General features: G+C 38.7%; 1 protein-coding gene across 2 annotated transcripts; it reads left to right on the top strand.

The window, feature by feature from the left end:
• Positions 1-506: 506 nt before the first annotated feature.
• Positions 507-22103, top strand: LOC142097025 (speedy protein 1-B-like). Of its 2 annotated transcripts, none has more exons than XM_075178634.1 (8): positions 507-725; positions 12948-13031; positions 13594-13709; positions 15661-15719; positions 16005-16087; positions 18246-18417; positions 20198-20452; positions 21675-22103. In XM_075178634.1, exons 3-7 carry the CDS (start codon positions 13640-13642, stop codon positions 20441-20443), a joined length of 630 nt encoding a protein of 209 aa, XP_075034735.1. In that variant the 5' UTR covers positions 507-725; positions 12948-13031; positions 13594-13639; the 3' UTR covers positions 20444-20452; positions 21675-22103. The 2 variants fall into 2 exon arrangements, with proteins under 2 accessions (XP_075034735.1, XP_075034734.1); XM_075178633.1 differs by lacking the exon at positions 507-725 and adding an exon at positions 6113-6164.
• Positions 22104-23913: the final 1810 nt, after the last annotated feature.

Below are 23913 nucleotides of genomic sequence, written 5' to 3'. Positions count from 1 at the left end.
GCCGGGTTCAGTACACAGGGAGGCGAAGAGGTCCAATGGTTGAGGCAGAGGCAAAGTGGAGGGCAAGCCGAGGTCGGTACACGAGTAGTAAATGTTGGTAATCAAGAACAGCAGCAGGAGCAGGAGCTAGATCACAGACACAGAGCACAATAATCAGGCACTGGAGACAGGAACTGGCCAGGCTTTTATAGGAAGTCAAGGGGGTGGAGCTAAGGCATGCTGGGACATCAGGAGATCACTGGAACTGATCTAGAACACAGAATACAGGCAAGGAACTGTCTAGCAGCCAGAATAGCTCAGTCAGTAGAGCAGCAGTCCACAGACGCAGAAGCCCTGGGTTAGAATCCTGATGTAGTTGGTTCTCCAGATCCTTTAGTCAACATGGCCAGAGTATACTGTCACAATAAAAGTAATAGTGAGACCCACCTACTGGTATTGATGCTGATAGTCTAGGAGGCACTTCGTCTAAACATGACTCTGCTCTTCGCCAGGAAGTCCCACAAGAGAGTTTGGAGTTTGCAGCAGAGGCACACAGGTTGCGACCCTCCCAGGTGGCCACCAGAGAGGTAGAGAGAGTTGGCGCGGTCGTGCAATCTGGGTCAGAACCGTGCAGACGAATAAGTACCAAAAGGAAAGGCAAAGGCAGAGTCAGGGAGTTCAGAGGTCAAACCAGGAGATCCAGTTATACCAGAAGGAGAATCCAAGTACAGTGTCAGGAAAGCCGGGTCAGTAACCAAAAGGATAATCAGAGTGCTGAAACACAGACAGGAACTCTGGAGCATAAGGAGACCTTGATGCGCTGGCACCCTAATGGTGTCATGGAGTCCCCGTAAAACATTGTGTTCTGTCGGTGGTCAGAACCAGCTGTCCACCGTCAGGGAGGGGAGGAGAGCATCCCTTTGCCTAGCAATGGAGACGCGAATAAGTCGCACATGCATCGGCAGCCGTCGGAACCACAATACAGACACGTCCCGTTGGCCAGCACAGGAAGGCGCCCATCCCCTGCACTTCTTGAATGTGCGATGACGGCGCCTGAAATTTACGTTTCCCATAGGTACCACCATCACCCCATCAATAAATTAAAATCTCCTGCACACTATTAATTTAACAGTTCACGTCCCCATCTAAATTACACTGAAATCAACCCACCCCTCTCTCTCCCCACACATTATGATCCGTGGCCACAAGCAATAGGATGGCTGTATATATCAGGGTATATTTCCTATTTGTTATGGCATGAATAATAGATGGCTTAAGTTTTAACTTGCGTAATGATGGGTTTTATAGATGCTTTGTACCTCTTTACTGGTGATCTTTTCTCTATTATTTGCTCTCTCCCAAACAAGCACGCTCGCCTTTTTCATAATACCATCCTCTATCCTTGGTTCTCTAATTGAAGCCTATCCCCTGTTCTCTTTATCTAATTATAAAACATACAAAATCTAAAGTAAAAAAAAATGGCACTTCTATTTCTCAATATGTTACCTCCTGTTTATGACACACAACCAAACACAAATAACATGAATCATATATCAATCTAGTGACGTTTAACGTTGAACCCAGTGAAAAAACTATGTTGTGTCCATTCTTCTTTGAAAACATGATATTTCCTCTGTCTAGAAGTAGTGTAGATGATAGATCCTAATCAATTAATCTATATTAGTCTAATAATTCCTGTGTCCACCACTGGTGATAGAATTACAAGTACACATGTGCTTTTGCAAGCAGGGCCGCCAAAAGGAATTTTGGGCCCCAGTATGGCAATTTCTTTGGGCCCCCTCATTAGTTGACTATAACAGAGACTTGTGTGTGCCCTGCAAAAGGGGGTATGGGTAAACAATTGAGAGCCTACTTGTACCTTCTTGGGTGCATGCCTAGAGTGAGAAAAGCACTAGGCCAACCCCTACAGAAAAAACCTTCCATTGTTGCATACACCATTGATAATCACATGATATATACATTCACGCAGTCAGAACAGAATTACTAAGTTTCAGGACAGTGGGACAGTGTTCTAAAAGCGCTACATACGTAGTGGAAGGTATGTATATGTTCTCTTGAAACAGACAAATATTAAAAAATATTGTTGCAAAGAAAGACAAAAAATGAATACACACACAAAACATATATACAAGCAAAGGGGCACCTTGTCTCAGGACAGATACAATTAACCAGTGCAGACTCATACTATTATTACCCTTCATCATCATTAACAACATTTATTTATATAGCGCCAGCAAATTCTGTAGCACTTTAGAATTGGGAACAAACATTAATAAAACAAAGACAGAGAGGTGAGTGGGCCCTGCTCGCAAGCTTACAATCTATGGGACAATGGGAGTTTGAAACACAAGGGCACGTGCTACATTATATTGCACATTGGACCAGCTAGAATGCAAAGGTACAAAGTATTGAGTGGGCTGTGTGATCAGTCACACAGCAATATTGGTCAGAGGGTTGTTGTCTTTTGCTAGCTATGTAGTGGGTAGTTATCGGGTAACCTAAGGAGATTTAGATGCTGGTTGAGGGATATCATAAGTTTGTCTGAAGAGGTGGGTTTTCAGACAAAGCTTGAAGGTTTGAAGACTAGAGGAAAGTCTTACTGTGCGAGGGAGGGAATTCCACAAAGTGGGTGCACCCGAAAAAAGTCCTGTAACTGGGAATGGGAGGATGTGATGATAGTGGAAGAGAGACGCAGGTCTTTTGCAGAATGGAGGTGAGGAGTTGGTGGATATTTTGAGACAAGTGAGGAAATGTATGTCAGTGCACTTTTGTTGATGGCCTTGTATGTTAGTAGAAGAATTTTATGTTGGATTTGTTGAAATACAGGCAACCAATGTAGAGACCGACAGAGTGACTCAGCAGAGGAAGAACGGTTTGCAAGGAAAATCAATCTAGCAAGGAAAATCAATCTAGCAAGGAAAATCAATCTAGCAAGGAAAATCAATCTAGCCATTGCATGCAAAATAGATTGTAGGTGTTCAATTCTGATTTTGGGAAGACCAGTAAGGAGGGAATTGCAATAGTGGATGCGGGAGATAAAGAGTGCATGAATTAAGGTTTTTGCAGTGTCTTGTGTGAGATATGTGCGTATTCTGGAAATGTTCTTTAGATGTATGTAACATGATTTAGATATATTGTCGATGTGGGGAACAAAGGATAGCTGTGAGTCAAGGATCACACCTAGGCAATGATCTTGTGGGGCTGAATTTATGGTCATGTTATCAACAGAAATAGAAATGTCAGGCAGGAAGCTTCTGTTTTTGGTTGGGAATATTATTAATTCAGTTTTTGAAAGATTGAGTTTGAGTTGGCGAGAAGACATCCAAGATGAAATGGCAGAAAGTCAGTAACGCGAGACAACACAGATGGTAAGAGATCAGGAGAGAATAGATTTGTGTATCATACGCATAGAGATGATACTTAAAACTGAATGAGCTTATTAGTTTTCTAAGAAAAGTGGTGTGGATAGAGAATAGCAGAGGACCTAGGACTGAGCCTTGTGGTACTTCAACTGATAAAGGAAGAGGAGCAGTGGTGGATCCAGAGAAATTAACACTGAAAGAGCGATAGATAGGATGAGACGCAGGATAGGACAGTGCTTTCAAGACCTAGGGATTGTAGATTTTGTATGAGTGGTCAACAGTGTCAAATGCAGCAGAGAGATCAAGGAGAATTAGAAGAGAGCAATGGCCTTAAGTTTTTTTGATCAAATCATTGACAACCTTGGTCAGTGCAGTCTCTGTGGAGTGTTGAGAACGAAAGCATGACTGAAGAGAATCCAATAGGTTGTTTTCTGTAAGAAAGTGTGTGATGCGAATGTAGGCATTTTTCTCCAGAAATTTGGAGGGGCATGGGAGCTGAGAGATGGGGCGGAAATTTAGGAGAGAGTTTGGGTCAGAATTTAGTTTTTTCAAAATAGTAGTAACCACTGCATGCTTGAATAGTGATGGAAAAATATCAGTAGAGAGATTACAGATTTTAGTTAGATGTGGAATGAGCACAGGAGACAAGGACCTACCAATTTGTGAGGGTATGCGAACAAGAGGACAGGAGGTAGAGTAGGAAGATGAGAAGAGAACAGAAACTTCCTCTTCAATTGTGGGATCAAATGAAGAGAGAGTGTCAGAGGATGCTACAAACCAATTGAGCTGATTGCTTGTCGAGGTAGATGATACTATTTGAAGTCTTAGTGAGAACATTCAGTGCCACCTCCGACGATGGGAATTACCTTATTATTATTTATTTATTTATACATTTATAACCTTTGGTGGAGATGAGGGGTCGGCAACCTTTTTTCTATCAGTGCGCCCGCTAAATATGCCAGTTGTGCATGCATGTATATATATATATATATACATATATTCCATTTAAATATTTTTTATTTTACCACGCTAATAACATGATAATATTAATAGTAATGGGAACAACAAATAAAAGTTCATATTATGCCACAGAGTAGTGCCCTCAATTCACATTATTGCATACAGTAGTGCCACAAATTGATATTATGCCACACAGTAGTGCCCCAAATTCAATTATTCCACACATTAGTGTGTCCCCAATTCATATTATGCCACAGAGTAATGCCCCCAGTTCATATTGTGCCACACAGTAGTGCCCTCAATTCCCATTATGCTATACAGTAGGGCCTCCAATTTATATTATGCCACACAGTAGTGCCCCCAATTCACATCATGCCAAGAATGTTGCATTCCACCCATCTGGGTAGAATTAGAACATTGTCAAGTTAAAAAAAAAAAGGCAAAAAAAATATTACGCAATAAAATAAAAATTGATCCAGTAGAGACTGGGCTCTTCTATTTAGTATCTGCAAGCCCCCCCCCCCCCCCCCCCCCGGCACCCCTGCTGGCAAATGCTATAACACCTAACATTAAAAACATATAAATAAACGTGACTTTAGTGGTGGAGGTAAATTTAAAATATGCGAATTAGGTTTATGGTTGGGGTAGGGCATGTCCTAGATCAACTTTAAATTTCAGTGTAAAAATAAAGCTATCAATAAAGTATTTGTCTGCCACATGTAGAAACATCAAGTATTTAACTTATGTGCAAAATAATAAACTAATTTGCACCCCTTGCATTGTAACATGGTTTGTCCCAGAGAAAATTTACTCTTTTTTTCGCCTTACTTTCCTTAATGAATCAGGCTTGAAAAGTGTATGTTTAAGCAACCAGCACTGTTGTACTATTGTATTATTGATTAGAGCCCATAAAGGCATATGTTACATTACTTACATAAACTAACTGTAAAAACAGAGGATAACATGAATTACAATGTTCTAGACAAAATTTCAAAAAGTGAAATATTTGGACAGACTGTTCAGTCTTAAATAAAATTTTATTTTAGATGAGAGAGTGTCAAAGTTATTCTGTGACTAAACGGTTAGTCAGATGTCTGACGTGACAATCACATCACCGTTGCTTCCTGTCAGTCACTGTAACACCATTATGATACATGGGGATAGTACTCTCTATTCACTGCTCTGACCTAGCAAACTGGGCTGTGATAGGATATAAAGAGAATCGGATGTTGATCATACTAGGTCTCCATATTGGCAAATATTACCCGGTTACTCAGCGCTGAGCCTGACTTAATCTCACTCAGCTGAGACCAACCAGTGACTGACATAATCCTGTCATTTATATGATAAAACATAAAGTAACCACCTGTTTGTACAGAGAATGTGCTACAATACAGGTGTGAGCTGTGTAGAGGTGTGTACACCTTTATGGCAGTGACACCAGTCATGTAGAACACTGAGGGGCACACGGCAATGACAGTTATTTTTTTTCAAACTGGATTTGATCTCTGACGAAGCAGCTGAGATTGTGGACAGTTCATCTACAGGATCATCAAAATTTCTATTTTCACTTTTTATACGTATTTTATAGATATTATAGCAGTTATATTTTACATAATTGTTACTCTTTGATTATATTAAATCCTCCCATATTGTTACTGTTATTGATAGCTACTATAGTTTTATAATATATTATAACATATATAAGTCATACAGTGTTACATTTTATTTTAAGAATAACAGTTTTTTATACTATATTTATTGTACTTGAATTTAAGTTTGGTGTTTTTACATATTTGTTATTTGTTATAGCAGAGTGAGGACAGACTCCATGGCCTCTAGGTAAGCAGGGGAGTGTAATATTGTGAGATACTATACAGGACATGAAAGCTGGAGAGATGCAGGGTTTCTTTCATATTATAAGTTGTACACTATTATTTCACTACAAATAATATATTAACAGCTAATGTGGGGTCATTTTACAGGTAAAACACATTGATGCCCACAGCTTCAGCCCCTAAGATATTATTCAGCTTTTCATTTCTCAATCAATAGTTCACTGCTAATAATTATTAGCAATAAATCCAATTACAATTGGATACTATTAGGAAGACTTTAGTTAAAAGTGCAAAATGGAGATTAAATTTAATCTCTTCCTTTATTTACATGTGAATATTTTATAAATTTTGGGCACATTTCACTATCAGTAATATTTCTGTGCAATAGCCACATCAATTATACTTTAGTTATTTAGAAGAGTTTGCATTTGCAGAAAATACCATTGGTTTTGTTATGTGCGTATTGTCGCTAACCAATAACGATTGTCGAACCTCGATTTGTATTTCCAAAGCACAAAGATTTATTCGCAATAAGTGGAAAAATATGCTCAAGCGAAGTAATAGTAAATACAGCCGTTACTTATCGCAGGCGCTCTGGATCCAGTGCAGTCATTCAATCCTGAAGTCTGGGGACAAGATGTCTGCACTCTGGATCACAAGCTGCTGCTTATATACACAATCAAATACAGTAATACAATGAAGATGGTATGGCTTGCATCTATTGGTCCGGGTCTCAGGAATGTCCAAGGGGTCGTCAATCATTGGCTGGTTCATCCTAAGGAATCCAAAGGAGGGGGTCATCTCTGCAGGGGGTATGCTCTGCTCTTCCCGCCAGGATTCCTTAGTCTTAAGTAGTTCATAATTCCCTATCATTCATAACTTGCGTATGCACTCTGCGATTTCCTCGCAGAGTGAACCAAACAGTAGGATATGTAACAAGGTTCATTATGATACCACTCATGATGTTATTCCTTTAACCCGTTCCGTGTATTTCACTAATATGCATGTAACTCTGATATAACATATAAATACTACTATATTTCGACATAACTGACTATGTGTTGCAACTACCATTAATGTGTACTATTTTATAAGTATGCGTGTTTGTGCGAATGTATGGTAAAAGACCAATTACTGTTGCTGCCACGTGTAGTGGATGCGTACGCCCTTTCACGCCATAGCGTGCCCTTGTACGTCGATGCGTACCGTACGCATCTTTTCAAACAAAGAGGTAGCAAGCGATTTCATTGAGCTTGTGATTTCACTGCTTTTTTGATTTCAAGTGCTGTTTTTGTTTAAAGTGTGGAGTTGGTTCCATTAAGGATTGCTGTGCTGTGCTGAGAGAGTGATATAGTTTGGGGAATTATTCTGTGTGTTTATTGAACGGGATTCGTTTTTCTGTGTGTTTATTAAGTGTTTTTTTTTTTTTTTTTTTTCTTCTCTCTGTTAGAGCTAGTGGGTGTGGTTTAATTGCATAGTTGATACAGCTGGTTAGTGCAAGCTCTATTTAACAGGAGGTAGCAAGCGATTTCATTGAGCTTGTGATTTCACTGCTTTTTTGATTTCAAGTGCTGTTTTTGTTTAAAGTGTGGAGTTGGTTCCATTAAGGAGTTGAATCCAGGAAGGGGTTTAATCTGGTAAGTGGCTAGGAAAGGCTAGTACTAAAGTTCACTGTAGGCTATAAGAAGTTAGGTTAGCCATAATAAGATGAGTAGTAGCAGGCTTGATGATCTCACTCAATGCATATCTTGTCATATGTATGCACACTTGGAGCAAGTGTTCCAAGGTTTATACCTCTGTGAGAAATGTGAGCAATTGGTCTCTTTGGAAGCCCAGGTAACTGATCTAAAGCAGACCATTGCAACATTGAGAGACATTGCCAACCTGGAGCAGAGTTTACAGCTCACCGTTGATGCGTTATCTGAGCAGGGTGGAGCAGAGACAGAGGAGGATGCACAGGTAGGCAGCTGGGTAACAGTTACTAGGGGTAGCAGAGGGAGGAAGAGGCAGGCCAGTTCTGAGCTAGGCAATCCCAGCAGATTTGCCAGATTGGATGAAGATACTGTGGAAGGCAGTTCAGAATTGGTAGAGTTGGATGACACTGCTTCCTCTAGCAACCAGGGGAATGGTCTCTCCAGCATAGAGGGGACCAAAGTTACTCAGGGACCCAGGCAGATTGTGGTGGTAGGGGATTCAATTATTAGGAAGGTAGATAGGGCAATCTGTTACCGGGACCGTGCATGCCGAACAGTGTGTTGTCTCCCGGGTGCTCGGGCTCGGCATATTGCGGATCGGGTGGACAGATTGTTGGGAGGGGCTGGGAATGACCCAGCGGTTTTGGTGCATGTTGGCACCAATGACCGAGTTAGAGGAAGAAGGGGTGTCCTAAAGAATGATTTCAGGGACATAGGTCGCAAACTTAAGGCAAGGACATCCAAGGTAGTATTTTCGGAAATACTACCTGTGCCACGCGTTAGTCCAGGGAGGCAGCGGGAGATTAGGGAGGTTAATGCGTGGCTAAAAGATTGGTGTAGGAAGGAGGGTTTTGGATTCTTAGAGCACTGGGCTGATTTCTCGGTCAGTTGCCATCTTTATTGTCGTGATGGATTGCACCTGAATGAGGAGGGGGCTGCAGTGCTAGGGGAGAGGATGGTTAGAAGGTTGGAGGAGATTTTAAACTAGGCTCCGGGGGGGAGGGGCAAGCAAGTATTTATGGGATAGACATTGAGAGTAGTAAGGAGGAATTTAACAAGAGTAAAGGGGGTGGAGAGGGGGGAAAGGGAAGCATAGCCGATAAGGAGCGGCCCTTTTTAAAGCTAAAAGAAATACCTAAGGGAGGCAATAGACTTAAGTGTATGCTTGCAAATGCAAGAAGCCTGACAGGTAAAATGGGGGAGTTAGAACTAGTAGCAATGAATGAGCAGTATGATATTATAGGTATTACTGAGACCTGGTGGGATGATACACATGACTGGGCAGTCAACTTGGAAGGTTATTCTCTCTTCAGGAGGGATAGGGTAAATAAAAGGGGAGGAGGAGTATGTCTTTATATTAAGCCAGAATTAAAACCAAGTATTCTGGAAGTTATATATGAGAATATTGGTGATAATATAGAGGCATTGTGGGTGGAGATATCCAGCGGAGGAAAAAGTTCAGAGAAGTTTCTGATAGGGATATGCTATAAACCGCCAGATATTAGTACGATTGAGGAAGCCCAACTTCTACAGCAAATTGAAAAGGCTACACAACTAGGTCAAATTTTAATTATGGGGGATTTTAATTATCCGGACATTGATTGGAGTACTGAGACCTGCGGTACAGCTAGGGGAAATAGGTTTCTGAGCACGCTAAAAGACCATTACATGTCCCAATTAGTTGAGGAACCAACTAGGAACCGGACTATACTGGACCTAGTAATAACAAACAATGTAGACGTAATATCAAATATTCAAGTAAAGGAGCACTTGGGAAACAGTGATCATAATATGGTCTCATTTGAAATTAGTTTCCAGAAACAACAGTATAAGGGATCAACTAGGACTTTAAACTTTAAAAAGGCAAATTTTAATATGCTAAAGGAGTCTATAAAGAGCATAGACTGGGACAAAGCCTTTGAAGGAAAAAATACGGAAGAAATGTGGGCTGTCTTTAAAATGTTGTTGGAAACATACACGTATAAGTTCATTCCTATAGGAAATAAATGTAAAAGAATTAAGTCTAAACCAATGTGGCTAAATAAAAAGGTAAGGGAAGAAATGCAAAGGAAGAAGCGTGCATTTAAATTGTTTAAGTCTGAAGGGTCAGAGGAGTCCTTCCATAGGTACAAGGAATGTAATAAAACATGCAAAAAGGAAATTAGATTGGCTAAATTAGAAAATGAAAGGCACGTTGCAAAAGAAAGTAAGACAAACCCCAAAAAGTTTTTTAAGTATATAAATGGCAAAAGGATTAAAAAAGATAATATAGGACCACTAAGAAGTGAGATGGGTGAATTGATAAATGATACTAAGGAAAAAGCAGAGATATTAAACACGTTCTTTTCTTCAGTATTTACCAGAGAGGAACAAATGGCAGGAGTAATACATAAAAATGGAAATGAAACCATGCCATTAATTAATACTTGGTTGTCAGAGGAAGAAGTCCAAAGGCGACTGAAGAATATTAAGATAAATAAAGCTCCAGGTCCAGATGGCATACACCCAAGGGTCCTTATGGAATTAAACTCGGAAATAGCTAGACCGCTATTCTTAATTTTCAGAGATTCAATCTCATCAGGCTCAGTACCAATGGATTGGAGAATAGCAGATGTGGTGCCGTTGTTTAAAAAGGGGACGAGATCACAACCAGAGAATTATAGACCTGTAAGCCTGACATCAATAGTGGGGAAACTACTGGAAGGTATTTTAAGGGACAGTATTCAGGATTACTTGGTACGCAATAAAATTATTAGTGGGAATCAACATGGATTTGTGAGGGATAGGTCATGTCAAACTAATCTAATTAGTTTCTACGAGGAAGTTAGTGGGAACTTAGACCAGGGCAGGACAGTAGATGTGGTCTACTTAGATTTTGCAAAGGCCTTTGATACAGTGCCACACAAGAGGTTGGTTTACAAAATAAGGCAACTGGGTCTAGAAATCAAAATTTGTACTTGGATCGAAAACTGGTTAGAGAATAGGGAACAGAGAGTTGTGATAAATGGAACATTTTCTAATTGGTCAAAGGTCTTAAGTGGAGTTCCTCAAGGTTCCGTGCTGGGACCACTCCTTTTTAATATATTTATTAATGACCTTGGTGATGGTTTAGAGAGTAAAGTTTCTATTTTTGCAGATGACACTAAACTCTGTAAGGTAATAAAATCAGAGCAAGATGTAGCTTCTCTACAGAGAGACTTAAATAAACTGGAGGATTGGGCGGCTAAATGGAATATGAGGTTTAACACAGATAAATGTAAGGTTATGCATTCAGGGATCAAAAACAAGAACGCAATCTATAAATTAAATGGAATTAATTTGGGAGAATCTATAATGGAAAAGGATTTGGGAGTGCTCGTAGACAGTAGACTTAGCAATAGTGCTCAATGTCAAGCAGCAGCTGCAAGGGCAAACAAAGTATTGGCATGCATAAAAAGGGGCATAGATGCAAGGGAAGACAGTGTAATTTTGCCACTGTATAAATCATTGGTAAGACCTCATCTTGAATATGCAGTACAGTTCTGGGCACCACTCTATAAAAAAGATAATTTGGAACTAGAAAGGGTTCAGAGAAGGGCGACAAAATTGATAAAGGGTATGGAGTCATTAAGTTATGAGGAAAGGTTAGCCAGTTTAGGCATGTTTACTTTAGAAAAGAGGCGTCTAAGGGGAGATATGATTACTATGTACAAATACATTAGGGGTCTATACAGAGAGCTTTCATGGGAACTTTTTACCCCAAGGACCATACACAGGACACGTGGTCATCCCCTAAGGTTAGAGGAGAGGAAATTTCACAACCAGCAAAGGAAGGGGTTCTTTACAGTAAGGGCAGTCAAGATATGGAATTCATTGCCAGGGAAGGTTGTGATGGCAGATTCAATAGATATGTTTAAGAAAGGGTTAGACAAATTTTTAGCGGAAAGGTGTATCCAGGGATACGACCGTTAATTTAAAATAAAGGATAGTAGTGGATATAGGGTAAAAATTGGATTGCAATATTGAGTCTGGGGGGGATTTTCAAAATTGAAACAGATGGGCGGTTGCCTACTCTGGATTAATTACAAATATAAGTGCAGGATCGCAGGAGATCCAAAATAGGTTGAACTTGATGGACTGGTGTCTTTTTTCAACCTCATCAACTATGTAAGTTTGCTAGACTTTAATTGAAATGACTTTATCCAATTTACTGACTTCGACAGTTTCTTTAAAAACCAAGACAAGAACGCAGAGTAAATTGGCGGAACAGCGGAAAATAACACAATTTTATTTATTTACTAAAAAACACTGGGCAAACGGTTGAAGAGAAAGGATTGTCATACCTGTCTGAAGGGCTGCAGTTCTACCAGTAACAATGGTACTCCAATTTATGCATTGACCTTATATATATATATATATTTGGTACCCCTTACAGCATTAACACTCTTTGTGTAATTTTTTTAAAATCTTTATTTTTAAAAAGTTAGATGATTGTTTTGAAAATGTGTCAGAAACAATAAAGCAAAAAACAAAAATAGGCCAAGAAGTTGTACCATTTTAGAATCTAGCTAACCAACTGGTTCACCTCTTTTTTAAACAAATGCCTATTTTATCAATCAACGTAGGGAGCAGTATTATGGCTTTTCCTCTTTTTAAAAAAAAAAAACCAAACAATATTTATTAAAAAAGAGGAAAACACTAATTTTTTTAATGATGGGACCCCAAGTTTCTATTGACCAGTGATGGTTTCTCACAATTTTCACTGCTCATTTCCTAGGGGTCTCGAGTACACACACGTTGTAACTCACCCTTTCTGAGTTGCATGTAGAGTGCGAGTATCCTGAGGGGTTAATCCAACTGTTTACATCCCGTTTTTACAGTGATTTACAAATAGTGTTAGGTGACATTAATAATGCTGAGCCCAAGTTATGGTATATATGAAACTAGTGGAGATAATTTTTCTGTTCTGCGATCTCCATTTCACCCCATCTAGAGGGACAGAGAACTGACTATAACTGAGATGCAGTAAGATGTAGATAGTTATAGAGTAATAACTTATATGAAATATTCAAAAGTTGATTCATAATTCTGTTAAATAAAACCTTCTCATCTAGACCATCTCCAGGAGCTGTCACCTCTCCCCAGGTCCAGAGAGGGAAGAGGAAGAGAGAGGTCAGCGGACAATATGGAGAACAGCAGTGAGTGGAATATTTCATCTTATTTCAGTTACATATATACAGCATATATAAAGCATATATACAGTGTATAGATGGCATTACAGACTCATTTTACACATAATTTTAATTACTCCTAAATTACTTACTCCTTTGATGGAGGTGTTAGGGTGACAGGATCATTTGCAAGACTTACATGGTCCTTTTTCTGCAGTGCTGTGATAGCTTCCTAAAGTGACAGGACTAGGTAAGAAGCTCAGCATTAGAGAAAATATGTAGATATATATATATAGTGGTCAAAGTGGAAATTTAGAAGTGGCAGTATGAAAGATTATGGGAATGTAAGTGAATGTAATTTGCTAGTTTTACAATGTAGACAATAGGAGAAGTGACGATATGGCATACCAGCGTATACACCCCCACTTCGTTCACTGTATATATCCATTACTATATATGTATATATTATGTAATAATTACAAATTGCACACAACACCATGAACACATAACATGTCTGTATAGCGATATGTTGACATTCATTATGTACTAAACTGTGCTTTCCTTTCCCCCCTCCCAATTCACTGTCTAGGCCTCCACCAGAGTGCCAGAAGTGGAGAGCTCCAAATGCCAACCCAATGGAGAAGACACGGAAGGGGCATATCTCCCTGCAGCCAGAAGAGAGGGCTGCTTTCTATCACCTCCTGGGTAAGACATTTTTGTGTTTCTAATGTCAAATTAGAGGTACAAATTACCTAACATTTTATTAATAATTATATGGACATTCATACATTTACGACATAATACAGCCCAACACCACTAAGTCATAGAGTATTCCATGGAATTAAATGTGTAGTCCACCTTTGGGTAACCTCTGATAAATAGAACATTCACCCCTCTATAGCATATAGGGAATGTTCACCCTTGGAACACCTGTTACATTACGCCGGGAACTGGATCATGCTGCAGCCTGTTAATCTTCCCTGCAGCATTAAGAGAACTAATTTGCATCCTTAGCTCTTCAATAGAGCTCTGTTGAACCAGTGTGGACTGACTGAGTCCTCCAGGGCCATGACTGGCAGTGACAGATAGCGCTAGGGCTCAGGGAATGGGATCCCTATTTCATGTATATGGGTACATGTTATATTCAGCAGGGGGTTTCCGCTACATGTTCATAGCAAAAAAGCATTAAAAGTAATTCACAATGCTGGTAAAATATAGGCAACCGAGGAAATGCTGTTTATGCTGTTATAAACCTGTTTAATCACTATTACCCGTGTTTAAGCAGAAAAGTACATGGCTTAGCCCATCAAGAAGGTGGTGAATGTAAGGGTGGTCCATGCTAAATGCAGGCTAGCCATAGTAATGCACAACGAATTGCTCCCAAATGCACTATTGGGATTTAGTTTTGCTGGATGAGATTATTACATGATTAAGAGAGAGGGGGGTCCCTGGTTTAGCTGATGGCAACAAATCCATTATCCTCCCACAAAAAACATAATAATTACACATCTTCCCATTTGACAGAGATTAAGCAGGTGACTAGACCTTCGACAGGATGCATTTTCCATCGTCCATCTATGATATATTAGCACACATATAGGCACACATATGCCAATATAAATTAATGACAGAGCAATTAGAATCACCTTTAAACATAGAGAACTGTGTGTGTGTATGTGTATATATATATATATATATATATATATATAGTCCTCTGCAGTTGTCGCTGTTTTAAGAGGGCGGACCTTCTGCAACTAAACAGTGACTGACAGCAATTATGCCGACCTGCTTTACATAGATGCACAATGCGGATTGGTTAATTCTTACCTAGGGACAGGGCCAGTAATGTCACAGTAACTCAGTCTCAGGGAGTATGAAGCTAATACATTACTTTTTACCAGAGCTGTGATAGAAGCGATGTATGTAAAGTAAAATTACATTGTGGGGCTTAGAGGTGATTTAAAATATAAATGCTTGAAACATGCAAAGACGCTTCAAGCTTACCTTACCCACATAACTTATTTATGACACAAATAATCATCCGACAAGGAGGATACTAGGTGAAAAATGAAAATGTGGATTTAATTAAAGGGATGGTTTGAAATAGAAAGAAGGTAACAATTTGAAGTGGCGTTTTCCATTTTAATGGTCACCCCATAAGGGACATGAATATAAAGCATATGCCCATTTCTATAGCAGAAAGTGGATATGGACATGGTCCTCTGCAAAGAGGTCACATAGGGACATTTATTAATATACATGTGCACATATACTGCTGTAAGTAAATGACACTTATTCTGGTGTATTATACAGACGTGCTGATTGAATATACTTCCACACATTATTGTAAATTGGTCTTCTTATAATATACACTTTATAGCAGAGAGTACTGGTTACAATCTTATATTTATCTGTACCCGGCGGCAGGAGACAGAATGTAATTAGCGACATTCACATTGCGTACGGCTCAGTCCAGGAAATAGACAACATAATGTTATACTACACTGGAGATCTGTGAGAATACGATTATGATGGACAGTTCCATATGTAACACTGTAGAATATAGACTGTTTCTCACAGGTGAATGTAGAGATTGTGACCTTGTACAACTGTAACACATCGAGAATCCCATCTGAGATATCTTTATTTATTCTAGAAGAAGATCACATTCAGGATTTCCTGGCCAGGGACACGGGCCTGAGAATTTCCGACAAGGTATTTTCACATTTACAAAGAGAAAGATAACATGACAGATATAAGTGACTGACAAGATCTAATTATTTCTATATGAATAAATAACCTTACAGCGGTTGTAACCGGCCTAGAAAATGTTATTTCATTTGTTGGGATGTAACAGATATGACTAAGTGCTGACAATAAACATCACCCTTTGATATGTGTGTAAGGGGACTATGCTATATACCGAATACAAATGTAAGTTGTTAGTTAATATGTTTTACATTCATTTCCAGCCTCTAATATATATCTCTACCCCACTAGTTTCTCCTGGCCATGGTCCTGGCTTATTTCAAACGGGCAGGACTGAAGACCGAGGAGTACAGAAAGTACTTTTTCGCAGCCCTGTAAGTATCTACACTGTTTATGATCTTCATGTTTAAAAGCCCCTTCTCCCATAGAGCTAGCAGGGAAACTGGAGCGCAGCTGCCCTCAGGACTGTACACTTTGTTACATATTAGCATTAGGTTTACCAAGCACACTAGTGTGCACACCTGAGGCACACACCCACATCATGTCATATGTATCATACATCTCTTGTACATGTAACCCCTGGGGATGCTACAGTTGGACTTGAGCACCCAGGGGCTACTCATCACAATTGCATCAGTTAGAAAAGAGATGGATATTGTCATTTACCAGTCCAAGAGAAATTACATCTCCCACAGGGCTACTGTGAAAAGGGGGCAGAGCCTAACAAGACTGAGAAACCAGAGAGCTGGGGAGGAAGTAGAGAGAAGAGCTCCCTGGGGGAGACTGAGCTGTGTGACAAGTCTAGATAGGTGACCCTAGGCAGAAGGGCACTGGATTGATGGTCTGAGTATAGAGAACAGACAGTGTGCAGGGATATCAGAGCAGAGTGGAGTGGTGAATAGAACCTGCTGGGAAGTCACAGTTTGATGCTGTAGGAGGAGGTTTGCATGCACCTCAAAAGAAAGACATTTTGCAAATCAGCCATTTGGAGAGAATCAAGTTCATATACTGGTGCAGATAAGTAACTGGTTAATTTACCTCTCTGTTATTGTTCAAGTGGGGTTTGGACTATATCTGGCCATAAGGGCAGAAGATTCAGGGATAGATGGGTGGGCAGGTAAATGTGCAACATGTGTTTGTTTAAGCAGCATTTGAGTTTATACCACAAGGTGATCTCTCTGGTGTTAAAGTTGTGGAACTACAAGTCCCAGAATACAAAAGCAACGATACAAGCTGAGGATTTACAGATGTTGTTATATTAAGCTTTGCATACTGTGACTGTTGGATCTTACTGTAAGTGATTTAAAGACACGTAAAAGCTGCAAACTGGACACATTCTGTTTCCATGCCATGCTGGCATACATACAAAAGGGCTCCAAGTTGCAGTGCAATGCTCCATCTGTGCGGTGTGTTTGAGTGCTGCCAGACTTGTGTTTGGCAGTATATGGTAAAAATATAAGTAAATATATATATATATATATATATATATATATATATATATATATATTATATATATAGATGTATATATATATATATATATATATATATATATGTAAATATATATACATACATATATAGATATATCTCTGTATCAGGAGCATGTAAGGTTAACATATGATATATTGGTCCGGTGTATAAGGTTGTAACAATTAATGTTTATGTCTTATACTATTGCTATTATTGATTTATTGAGAGTTATTGTGTTAACTTACTGTTCATAGGAAGAGTCGGTGCTCTATTTTCATCCACACTGTATTCTAGTGTATTGTTCACATTTTTATTAAAATTATACCAAAGTATATTTTTCTATAAAATCACAAAAGCTGCATTTAGTGGTTCTAGTTAAATAAATGTGCAGGATTGGCTTCTGCAGCACATAGTGTGTCATAGTGTATTAGTACTAGGCAGGGGGTTTCCCAAATCTCCCCCTGGTGTATTTCAAAACACCCCCAGAAGAAAAAAAGTGGTGATTCGGGTGGAGGCACTGACAACCATGTACAGAGGTTATAAGCACCTACATCTCATATATATATATATATATATATATATATATATATATATATATATATATATCTTCACAATGCATAATACCGAAGGGAGTGTTACATACAGAATAACCTAATGCCAGGGGCAGGACTATAGCTGTGGGGCTCAGGGGTAAGGAGGGTGAGAGGGGCCTACTAATGCTGGCCCAACCCCTATACCAGTTTCCACTCTGCTCTTCTGAGCTCACATGGAAGCTGGCACATGTGCAGTGAAGTCCCCCATTTTGGACTTTATTACACTCATCGACCCTCGTGTATGCTCAGAAGAAAAAGCAGAGAAAGGGCCTGCGGAGAGGCTGGACACATATTGCAGCCCCTGCTCAAGATTGTGCTATGGTAACTGGATAGTTCTAGTTACATACCTGACCATGGCTAAATTACTGCTTATTTTACCTTGTGTCTTTTCTTATACATATTTTATCTACTGTCTCTTACTAGAACAAGTCTACATCATTTGTCTATATTAATTCACTGTGTGTTGCTCCAGATTCCTGGCAAACCAAGTGGAAGAAGAGGAAAGGCCCTTCATGATGGAGATCTATCCCTGGGCCCTCGGATGGACGTGGAGGCAGAGAATGGGACGTCTGCAAGATCGAAGGAACACTTTGCTGTCCAGGATGGGATTCTATGCTATGGTGGACCGGGCCTCCTGTGATATGGTTTGTATTAATCAAGAATAAGAAAGTTATGTTGGACCTGGCAGAAAATATAGAAGTGAATCAGTGGATAAAGTATTGTATAATGAAGAAAATAGGTTTGTTACTACAAGGTGGAGACTTAGTGAACTTACCAAATGCATTGTTGTACTACTCAATTTATATGACTTGGGCTTTAGTTAGGCATCCTAAGTTAATTTGTAAACCATACAAGCCCAAACATGTATGACCAGGGGTAAGTATCAGATATGAATTGTAACTGTTCATTTCATAAATAATAACATAAAATAGACACTTTTGAAAGTTTTTATAAGCATTTTTGGGACTAATATTAAGTTCTAAGGTCTTCCCGATATTTCCCACTCCGTCCCCAACCAACAATCAACACTAGGGGCTAGATTTACTAAGCTGCGGGTTTGAAAAAGTGGGGATGTTGCCTATAGCAACTAATCAGATTCTGGCTTTCATTTATTTAGTACCTTCTACAAAATGACAGCTAGAATCTGATTGGTTGCTATAGGCAACATCCCCACTTTTTCAAAGCCACAGCTTAGTAAATCTAGCCCTAGGTCTAACAGCTGCTAAATAATCAGCATTCGCAAATTCATGTTAGGATGTCACAATATAAAGATAATATAGTTGTGTAGAACATGTGAAAAAGGAAAAAACAAAAGGTCAGGTTAGATGGGCCACGTTGTTCTATGATACTACAGCACAGATGTTCTAAGCTCTCTTATTGAATATAACGAGACCTAAGCAGGCCATTAATGTCTCCTCACCAATAAGATATTGTGCCCTAGGATAAGCAAGGTTCAGATAGCACTTTAGTGTTACTTAAAACTTAAGGATAAGAGGATTGAAATGATATGCAAATATAAGTGCTAACACATTAGTAGCGTATTTAATTCAATAAGGGCACCTTATCACATCCTTAGGTGATCTTATTTTTCTAATGATGTGGATGTATGAAATACACAAGTGTAACAGTTATTTGTAATAGGATTTGTTATATTGCCTTTTTTTCTTGACATGTGCCCCCAAATTATAACTAACTTTTATGCATGTCATTTCCTGTACATGTCTAAATACTATTGATCTGGATATATACATAAGGGTATGAATGGATGTTTGCACAATTTGAAACAATTCCTTTGCTATTATATTATTTAGAAAAAGACACTGGAAGCATTAATATTGTCTTTCAGTCATATTATGCATGTCTCTCCATCTTTATCACCCCCCACCCCCCCATTATTATTTTCCTATTCAAGCTCTATCCAATATGTACACTTTTATATTTGATGCTTGAGAATTCCAGATGCAATGCATTCTGGTGCATACAAACGGCAAGCTACAGACCTTCTCTTTAAGTGCTATCACACACAGAACTGATAACGCATTGCTGATACATAAGGAATTCACCTGTGCAGCAGAACTGTTTCTTTAAAAGTAACATCAGGGTGCTACTTAAATAATCAGTTTTGCACATGTGTATTTATTATGTGTACATCATAAATAATGCTTACGTGTTACTTATGGTTTACACACGATATGCTACTTAGGGTAGATTATTGCATATAGCATAGATACTTAACAGAGCCTTTTAAAGTCTCTCACTTATATATTAAGGTGCCCCAATAACACATTATAGCAACTGGGCCTATGTATTTCATAATAAAAATCTAAAGTAAATTCACAATAAAAAAATAAAAATAGAATAATAGTGTTTAGTTAAGATTTTACATTGAAAATACTAATTTTGTTGATGTTTATTTCATTGTAGATCATGGCAGAAGACCCAACTCACTGGGCTTGGATGAGAAATAGGAAAGAACACCATGGCTGGGCTATACGTCGTAGGAACATCGGAGAATATCTTATCCGAGGCCCAGGGAGCAGCCCTCTATCCTGCTCCCTGTGTAACGCCCCTATGAGCCATCCAATCCAGTGGGAAGTGGCTGGAAATATCATCTTCTGTGCAGATCCACAGGAGGAGCCTGAGAGTATTATCAAGGTCCTGGTCCCATAATCATACTCAGTGAGTAGAGGGCCAGTAATACAGAAAATGTAATTGTAAAAGTATCTAAATAACCATTTTATGTATGGAAGCAGAGTTATTAAGGATGTTAGTAACTAAAATTAAGTTTTAAAATATTTTACACATTGACCCATGTTAAAATGAAAAGTGTCCAATAGTAATTAAATCTGTATAAGTTTATAATCAGACCACTAATATCCAATCATTTTTGAAGAACTGGAACATACATGAGATTCTACCCATCCATAAATATCCCTCCTGCTTTCTTCTCAGTGTGATGGACAGTAACATGGTCTCTATTCTTATGTATTTTGGTATCTGATCCAGGATCAGCAGCAGTTGGAAATCTTGGAAAATCTTAACTTTCAGTTACCAATTTTAAAAATGTCATGGAATTTACAAATTATTACATCTACGGACGCACAATGTATCTTTACATGTACAAGTGTGCCTATTGTTCTGGCTGGCTCATGTCAATGTGCAGAAACACCACATAAACAAAAAATTCACATTGGTTTACAGACTGGTGGGGGAATGTATGAGTCAATTCTGTTTACCCTTTCCATCATAGTGCTTGGGAAAATAATAAAAAAAGTAAAAGTCTCACATCAAATAACGACCTACTACAAGTTTAGGTTCACCACAGTGTTTCAGCTTCTTTTCTAGTTTTCAAAATAATTCTTGATAAATTAAGATTTATTTATGTCTTAAATGAATTATGAGAGTAATAGGACATTCAGACTTTCTTTATAACATGTGTTACTATTACACTGCTCGATGTGTGCCTATAAATGCCCTTTCCCACATGTGTGCGATTGGAAGGTGTAGAGTGTGTCATAAGTATAGTGATGAGAACTGATCTCTGGCTTCTCAGATGTAGTAGAGAATTCATGACATTTATAGTGAGGAAAAGGCTCAGCACTCTCTCAAAAAACCTGCACTCAGCAGAGAAATGCTACACTGTCATGTGCCTAATCTGCTTTTAGAAAGGGACACACAACTCCTCTCATCACTGGTGCAAACTCTCCTGCAGATTCCGCTATCCTGACCTACAAATTCATTCCCTGCTCAGCTAGGTGCACTTGAACACAAAAGTAGCCACATAACATTACAAAAGAGTATTTGTTCTGTGGTTTTACACTCTTGCAGTTTGTTAGTTACCCTTTTTAATGTAAGCTGAGAATGAATGTAATATGCTTCTATCTTGTCCATATTTTTATAGTCATGAAGCAAGCACCAAGAGGACTGACTTGGAGAAGAACAACCGAAGAACAATAAGAAGACACCATTAGATGGAAGACCAGAGGACCACAGACGAAGAGAATCATTTTTCATTCTTTGATTTTAGCACAGAAACATAACATATAATAGACACTCGTACAACATTACATTAGCAGTCACTCCCTTTAGTATGCCCAGAGGAGGGGCAGTACAGCAGCCATGGCTCCTCACAGGTTTCCTCCACAGGGGGTTTTTCCTGTCCTGAGTGCTGCTGTACACTTATTACACATTATAAGATAGATGATACTATTTATATATTATTATTTAATACTTATTAAATTAGTGCCTTCTTTTTACATATTATAATTTAGAACATAATAAAATTAACATAAAATAACATATATAAATACATTGTATTAAATTTCATATTTTAAGCTCATCTTTAATTTTGTCTGAGTCATTTATTTGCATATTTTTCTAGTTTATTATGTCAACTGAACTATAAAATAAATGAAGAAAAAAAGTAAAAAGAAAAAAAACATGACATTGTTAATCTTAGGCTAAAAAAGTGCTGTGTTTCCCAGCAGTAGAATTGGCTCTGCCAAGTCTGTAAAGCTGGTCATACACGGCCAATTCTCCTGCTTGGTATGAGTGTCATGAATAATATTCATCTTGGCCACATGTGATTACCACAACATATCCACTAACATTGGAGTCTATTAGTGCAATGGAATATGGATGACATCTTCAGTCATCTTTTGACCAAATTTCCAAAAATTCCTGATAATGCCCTTTACTCAATTTTGATAGTATCATTAACAGGCATCACCCTCAATGTTGTATGACATGTGCTGCAATATCAGGCTAATTACCAATATCTGCTGCCACACTAAAGGCTCTGACTGTTGGAAGGTTGGATAGCAGACATATGCCTCCCTGGTTCCAGTTACAATTCTGTGGCTCGTAAAAGGATGAACATCCTCTAGAATGTATTCTCTCGCAGGCAGGGTCCTCTTTACCTATTGTCCATGTCGGTCTACTGTCTGACTCCCTCATATGTCCGGTCATGTCTTTTGCTGCACTCTGTGTGAGTCCCCATAGCACTACTCACACTCATCTGTGCTACTTATGTGTATTACCTCATCTAATTGTTTCTTGACTCTGTAGCTGGCACTGCGGAATCTGTGGCGCCTTGTAAATAAATAAATAAATAAATAAATTTTAAAAAAATGGGTAATGTAATGTTTGGTGTGTGATGGGGACATAGGTTGACCAATTTGTGTAGACTATAGGATAATTATTCATGTAATTTATTATATCAAGAGCTAGAAACTTATTCACTTCACCTGATGTAGAATGTTCAGTACCAACATCTGGCAGATGAAATGATACAGAGATAGATAACTACAGTACTAAATAGAAAACTAGTGCTCAAATTAAACTCCCTGAACTGTCGGAGTGACCCATAAACCAACTTTTGGTGATTTAAATCATAAATAAAGGGAAAGTTAAAGTGTTGGAAACATTTTTGATGTTAAAGGGACATTTCATAAGAAGATACTACATAGATTGCACTTATTCCACGCTTTCCTTCCAAAGAAGGTCACAGTTATTGATCCTTTGGTACTCCAGATTGAAATTGACATCACATATCCCATGAAAGGAGAGACAGACACTTTATTATTATGATACATTTACATACCCTCATTTATTTTATAATAATTAAGCAAAAAATAAAGTTTTGCACCATTAAACCTGTGTGTTAGCATAGCTATCAACCCACACTAGTAGGTCCACACTAGTACACAAGATGTCCTAAGTTCTAGTAGCCTGAATGTGAAAATTGCTGATTACTATGTAACTTACTCTTGAGTAGGAATACATTTAGCAGAAATGCTCAAACACATACACTATATGGACAAAAGTATTCGGACGCTTGACCATTACAAAAACGGACTGTCGTGACATTGTATTCAAATACCTATACTTTAATTTGGAGATTGTTCCCATTTTGCAAAAATAACAGCTGAAACTCTTCTTGAAAGGCTTTCCACCAGATGTTGGAGTGTTTCTGTGGGAATCTGTGCCTATTCATCTTGTAGAGCATTTATGAGATCAGGCACTGATGTTGGACAAGAAGGCCTGGCTCTCAGTCTCCATTCCAGTTCATTCCAAAGGTGTTCAATGGTGTTGAGGTCATGGCTTTGTGTGGGCCAGTCAAGTTCTTCCACACCAACCTT

The sequence above is a fragment of the Mixophyes fleayi genome, chromosome 7 (assembly GCF_038048845.1).
Source record: "Mixophyes fleayi isolate aMixFle1 chromosome 7, aMixFle1.hap1, whole genome shotgun sequence".
Taxonomy (NCBI): domain Eukaryota; kingdom Metazoa; phylum Chordata; class Amphibia; order Anura; family Limnodynastidae; genus Mixophyes; species Mixophyes fleayi.
This window is presented reverse-complemented; position numbering and strand designations above follow the sequence as displayed.

What these genes read in the sequence shown, in the direction of transcription:
- LOC142097025 (XM_075178633.1), top strand. An exon ending in TGCTTTCTATCACCTCCTGG is followed by an intron (nt 13,710 to 15,660) that starts GTAAGACATTTT and finishes TATTTATTCTAG; the next exon opens with AAGAAGATCACATTCAGGAT. An exon ending in ACCGGGCCTCCTGTGATATG is followed by an intron (nt 18,418 to 20,197) that starts GTTTGTATTAAT and finishes ATTTCATTGTAG; the next exon opens with ATCATGGCAGAAGACCCAAC.